We start from the raw sequence: 6,774 nt of genomic DNA on the forward strand, positions 1-6,774 counted from the left end.
CCATTTGTATTCTATTTAATAACTGTTCCGTGTGTTAATTTCCACTTGATACACAATTTGTTTCTTATGACCCCATAAGTAGAAATCCAATGGATTAAGGTCGGGGGATCTAAGTGGCCAAGCAAATGGACCATTATTACTAATCCACTTGTTTGGAAAATATTGATTTAACCACTCGACAACTACGCTTCCGCGATGTGGTGGGCACCATTGTGCTGGTATCACATATTTTGAATTACATTAAGAGGTATATCTTCAAGTAAATCAAAAAGTGTATTGTTCAAAAAAATCTGTAATTTACAGCGTTCAAACGTCCATCAAGTACATGCAAACCTAGTAAATTGTTGTTAAATATTCCACCCCAAACGTTGATGCTGAAACGTTGTTGAAATTTTCTTAGTCTAATCGCATGAGGATTTTGTATTGAACAGATATGTTCATTATGGTAATTATTTATACCATCTCGTGTAAAACATCATTCATCTGTCCAGAGAACATTTGAAATGAAGTCATTATTTTGGGCATGTGACTGCAATAACCATTCACAAAATGCTAATTGTTGCTGATAATCTCCTGGCTGTAGAGCTTGTACGTTCTGTTTACGATACGGATGAAGGACTTGGCGGTTTAATACGCGCCATGCAAAATTTTGACTTACATGTATGTTGTGTGCTATACTTCGAGTGCTGATATAAGGATTATCAATGACAGCATTAATTACAGCTTCTTCGTCCTCTACATTAACTACATGCGGTCGAATAGGATTACCTGTTTCTCGAAGTCTTCTGAAAGAATCGCTAAAAACTGAATAATATGGCAAATGACGCTGTAGAAATCTTTCTTGACATTCTGGTACTGATTGTCGAGCATTTCTATTGCAAAAACCATACACGAAAATTATATCAGCATACTCTTCAGTGCTATAAGCGTATATTTTGAGTTTCTTCTTGTATGTAATAATTAAACCTTACAGCAAACTGACATATTACAATGACCAGTTTGTTTTTGTTGAATGTTTGATTTTACTAACTATTAATAAATTCGCTGCAGAAAACTTTAAAGTGTTATAATTTCGTAAATAATTGAAATAGGACATATGTTCTTTGATAATTGGATCAGCTATCATATGTCAAAGTTTAATGGTGAGCTAATAAATCACCCTGTATTTAAAGATTAAAAATGTCTACACTAGTTGTCATAATTTTTGCTCTAGCAGTATATGTGGTTGAAAATGTGCCATCATTTACAGATCCACCATATATTTTTATACAGGTGCCCATTATTTATGGAATATAGTATATATCTCGGTAAATGTTGACTTTATAAAAAAACATTTTATACAAAAGTTGTTTAATATTTTATTTGCCATTATATATTTTAATAGGATAGCATTCAATTGTTTATATTTCAGAAAACAAATGAGCAACGAATAACACTTAAATTTTTTTAAATGGCAATGTACCCTTTTGTTAGGCTCATTTGATAGAGATTGTTTTTCTCTTTACGATGATGTAAAATTTTAGTACCCTTATATCAGAAATTTTTGAAAAAATGCAAAAATTGTTTATTAAGAAAATTTTGAGTTTTTTATGAGTTATATATTTTTTTATTATTTATGTTGATTATTTATTTTAAAATATACTTTTGGTGATATTCTTTACATTTTTATTTTGTATTTATTTTAATAAATAATCTAATATTAAATCATCAGATAATTGTGCAAATATTCTCATTATTAAAAATTTATTGCCACACTTAAACATTGTTTTGCATTCTACGTAAATTAAATGTTTAAATTTAAATTAGTGATATAAACATTTTTTGATCTATCCGAAAATATTAATCGCTTCAGGTTTGTTTTTCTTGGGAGACACTACGCCGACGTCTCGGTTACCGAGAATACCGAGCTCCACTATGTCTCGGGCAATGTTTGGGACGGAGCAATATTTGCAATGTTGCCGTATTTATACTCCGAAAGCAATCAAAACCGACTAAACGTTTTAAACCCATTTTATTTAAATTTGCTGCATTTAATAAAAAAATTGAACTCTTTAAATATGATTTACTTTACATTTCACTACCTGGTGATGCATTCCGTTTTTAAAAATTTTTTAAAACGTGATTTTAGAAACGTTACGCGACATTTTTTGAAAAAACTAAATGCATCACTAAAAACTATATAAAAAAATAGAAATTTTGATGTAACAAACATACAAAAATTTTAAACGATGGCTGAATAAAATGGTATTCGTTGTTTTCGCTAATAGGTTATCCTCTTAATTTATCAATTCTATCGGTAAATTGTGTATATTTCCATGATCTTACATTTTATAAATTTTTCAAATTACAAAACATTTCAACGTGTTCGTATGGACTTAGCGACTATAAGAAGGAATATCGTGACGGAACCAGTTTTTCTTTAACAATGTGTTCTACGGAAATCAATACAATTCAATTCAAATTACAAATTTAAAATTTACCAATATCTAAAATTACAATTAATTAGTAACTAATCATATATCTAATTTGTTTATTATGCCTGCATAATAACTACCTATATTTCCTGAATCTGATTTAAAATTAACTGACCTGTTAATGTTTTTGGTGATATAGATAGCTTCAATATTCTTTCTGTTGAATGTATCTCCTTCAGTGGTCAACACTTTAGGCGTATCAAAGTTAAATTTATGACGATTCTTGATTGCATGTTGGCAAAGGGCTGTTTTATTAATAATTTTGTGTTGATTAGTATCGTATTTATGCTGTTTTATACGATTATGTAATTGTTGTTTACTTTCACCTATATACACCTTATTACAGTTATTACATTCTAATTGGTATATGGTATTAATTCTGTCCGTCTTATCTATTTTGTCTTTCATATTACTCAAAATATTGGTTAATTTATTATTGTTATATTGTGCTAATTTGATTTCTTGAAATTCATATTTCTTAAAAATAGCTTTAATTTTATTGGTTATTGTCGGGATATATTTGATTTTATAGAATTTACTTATTTTATCTCTATCTGCAACACTCCGTACGTCTAATTCATTCGAATCATTCTGATATAAAGTTTCCGTATGTGGTAAGTAATCTGTGATCTTTGTTTGAGTTTGGGTTACACCCTTATTCTTGTTGTCAATACTTGCATTATTATGTTTGCTTGGTCTCATTTTTGCAATAATCTGATCTCCATTTAAGTTTGATCTTTGTTCAACATTAGCAATATTGCTCTGTTGTGTGTTTATAGGTATTGATTGTTTGACTTTATTATAATTATTGTACCAAATATTATTAATTAATGTTCTTGGGTATGCATTTTCTAAAAGGATATTATATATTTTGGTCTTTATTTCTTTCATGTATATATCATCAGTTAAAATAATAGCTCGACGGATTAAATTATTAATAGTATTTATTATCTGAGTTCTTGGATGATTACTTAAATAATGAAGAGTTCTATTGCTACTGATGTCTTTTTTATACCAAGATGTGTATATCTTATTGTGTTCTTTATTTATTGTAATATTCATATCCAAATATGCTATTTGTTCATTGTGTAACGTTTCGACTGTAAATTGTAAGCGTGGGTTGTATTCATTAAATTTGACCAAAAGTTGTTTATATTGATTTTTAGGTAGAATGATTAGCAAATCATCTATGTATTTTGTAATTAAGAAAGGTTTAATGAAAGTGTCGTTTAATTGTGTGTCAAGTAACGAGTTCATCACTATGCCACTCAGATTTACGCTTAAGTTGGAGCCCATAGGAAGTCCATATATTTGTTTATAAAAAGTGTTATTAAATTTAAAATAGCTGTTATGTGTACAAAGCTTTATTCCATCTAAAAATATTTTTTTGTCTTTTATGCAAGTAAAGTTTTCAATTTTATTCCAATTTTCATCTATGATTTTAAGCATGAGTTTTAACGGAATATTTGTAAAAAGGGACTTCGCATCAAAGCTTACTATGTCAATATCTTCATAGTTTTCAATCTCCAATTCATCGAGACGCTTCTTAAGCATAAAGGCATTTTTAACGTCGTAATGATTTTCATCATTTAAATTATTCAGAGATTTATTTAAAAATATAGAATATATATAAATATATAAATCTCTGAATAATTTAAATGATGAAAATCATTACGACGTTAAAAATGCCTTTATGCTTAAGAAGCGTCTCGATGAATTGGAGATTGAAAACTATGAAGATATTGACATAGTAAGCTTTGATGCGAAGTCCCTTTTTACAAATATTCCGTTAAAACTCATGCTTAAAATCATAGATGAAAATTGGAATAAAATTGAAAACTTTACTTGCATAAAAGACAAAAAAATATTTTTAGATGGAATAAAGCTTTGTACACATAACAGCTATTTTAAATTTAATAACACTTTTTATAAACAAATATATGGACTTCCTATGGGCTCCAACTTAAGCGTAAATCTGAGTGGCATAGTGATGAACTCGTTACTTGACACACAATTAAACGACACTTTCATTAAACCTTTCTTAATTACAAAATACATAGATGATTTGCTAATCATTCTACCTAAAAATCAATATAAACAACTTTTGGTCAAATTTAATGAATACAACCCACGCTTACAATTTACAGTCGAAACGTTACACAATGAACAAATAGCATATTTGGATATGAATATTACAATAAATAAAGAACACAATAAGATATACACATCTTGGTATAAAAAAGACATCAGTAGCAATAGAACTCTTCATTATTTAAGTAATCATCCAAGAACTCAGATAATAAATACTATTAATAATTTAATCCGTCGAGCTATTATTTTAACTGATGATATATACATGAAAGAAATAAAGACCAAAATATATAATATCCTTTTAGAAAATGCATACCCAAGAACATTAATTAATAATATTTGGTACAATAATTATAATAAAGTCAAACAATCAATACCTATAAACACACAACAGAGCAATATTGCTAATGTTGAACAAAGATCAAACTTAAATGGAGATCAGATTATTGCAAAAATGAGACCAAGCAAACATAATAATGCAAGTATTGACAACAAGAATAAGGGTGTAACCCAAACTCAAACAAAGATCACAGATTACTTACCACATACGGAAACTTTATATCAGAATGATTCGAATGAATTAGACGTACGGAGTGTTGCAGATAGAGATAAAATAAGTAAATTCTATAAAATCAAATATATCCCGACAATAACCAATAAAATTAAAGCTATTTTTAAGAAATATGAATTTCAAGAAATCAAATTAGCACAATATAACAATAATAAATTAACCAATATTTTGAGTAATATGAAAGACAAAATAGATAAGACGGACAGAATTAATACCATATACCAATTAGAATGTAATAACTGTAATAAGGTGTATATAGGTGAAAGTAAACAACAATTACATAATCGTATAAAACAGCATAAATACGATACTAATCAACACAAAATTATTAATAAAACAGCCCTTTGCCAACATGCAATCAAGAATCGTCATAAATTTAACTTTGATACGCCTAAAGTGTTGACCACTGAAGGAGATACATTCAACAGAAAGAATATTGAAGCTATCTATATCACCAAAAACATTAACAGGTCAGTTAATTTTAAATCAGATTCAGGAAATATAGGTAGTTATTATGCAGGCATAATAAACAAATTAGATATATGATTAGTTACTAATTAATTGTAATTTTAGATATTGGTAAATTTTAAATTTGTAATTTGAATTGAATTGTATTGATTTCCGTAGAACACAATGTTAAAGAAAAACTGGTTCCGTCACGATATTCCTTCTTATAGTCGCTAAGTCCATACGAACACGTTGAAATGTTTTGTAATTTGAAAAATTTATAAAATGTAAGATCATGGAAATATACACAATTTACCGATAGAATTGATAAATTAATCAATAGGGATACTCGACAAAGGTACATTTTTGTTTTTGTTTTCCTTTTTGTTTTTCTTTTTGTTTTCTGTTTTTGTAATAATCTATGCGTTGTACGTTCAATTTGTTTTAACGATTTCCATAAAGGAGATAATTTCGTCGACGTTGCTTTTTAAATTTCTTTTTTATAGTGATTTCTGATGATGAACTATGTAAATAGTTCGAAACGTTAAATGACTTAACAATAAAATAAATACAAAATCAAGAGGAATTTCATGTATTTGGATTTTAATCATTAAAGAATAACCAATCCTCTTTAATCAATTAATATATTATAATTTATAAAATAATACAATTTACCAATCAACTCAATTTAAATAATATATTTAAACATTTTAAAATAAAATCTACAATGAAAATAATACAAATTATAAAATTGTTTTAATACCTTTTCATTAAAGGATTTAGCCCACCTGCAAAATTCATGAAGTCATTCCATTAAGTAATAATAATTTATTTCAGATAAATTATTAGATAAATTATAATTCTCAAATTAAATTTAACTTATCCTTTGAAAATTTGGTGTTCATAATAAAATGTAAATTATCCAATACTTTCAATTTGCATGAAATTAAAGGTTCCTTAGATAAAATACCTCGCATAAATTGCAAACTTTAGTAAATCCTTACATATTAATTTTGAATTCTTTTGATTAAATTTTTAATAGTGGAACTATTCAAGTTCGGGGTTGGGGAAATTTCAATTTTTACGATTGACGTTATTGCGAATAACCAGTTTTTTTTTGTATTAGATCTGGGGATTTATGTGGCTCTAATAAGAATCTACTCTAAGATTCTTTCTCTTTTACGTATCAGA

General features: G+C 27.5%; 2 protein-coding genes and 1 long non-coding RNA gene across 3 annotated transcripts; 2 read left to right on the forward strand and 1 right to left on the reverse strand.

The window, feature by feature from the left end:
- Positions 1–2,282: 2,282 nt before the first annotated feature.
- LOC139431177 (uncharacterized) lies at positions 2,283–4,083 on the reverse strand. Its single transcript, XM_071198817.1, has 2 exons — positions 2,590–4,083; positions 2,283–2,486 (listed from the first exon to the last, which is right to left on the reverse strand). The coding sequence occupies exons 1-2, from the start codon at positions 4,026–4,028 to the stop codon at positions 2,477–2,479; spliced, it is 1,449 nt and encodes a 482-aa protein (XP_071054918.1). The 5' UTR covers positions 4,029–4,083; the 3' UTR covers positions 2,283–2,476.
- A 64-nt stretch (positions 4,084–4,147) lies between these two features.
- Positions 4,148–5,769, forward strand: LOC139431417 (uncharacterized). Its single transcript, XM_071199076.1, has 2 exons — positions 4,148–5,606; positions 5,710–5,769. Exons 1-2 carry the CDS (start codon positions 4,168–4,170, stop codon positions 5,717–5,719), a joined length of 1,449 nt encoding a protein of 482 aa, XP_071055177.1. The 5' UTR covers positions 4,148–4,167; the 3' UTR covers positions 5,720–5,769.
- A 7-nt stretch (positions 5,770–5,776) lies between these two features.
- On the forward strand, positions 5,777–6,218 carry LOC139431418 (uncharacterized). Its single transcript, XR_011641519.1, has 2 exons — positions 5,777–5,941; positions 6,090–6,218. It is a non-coding gene; the product is annotated as an uncharacterized lncRNA (long non-coding RNA).
- Positions 6,219–6,774: the final 556 nt, after the last annotated feature.

Source organism: Onthophagus taurus, chromosome 8 (genome assembly GCF_036711975.1).
Source record: "Onthophagus taurus isolate NC chromosome 8, IU_Otau_3.0, whole genome shotgun sequence".
In the NCBI taxonomy this organism is placed as follows: Eukaryota; Metazoa; Arthropoda; class Insecta; order Coleoptera; family Scarabaeidae; genus Onthophagus; species Onthophagus taurus.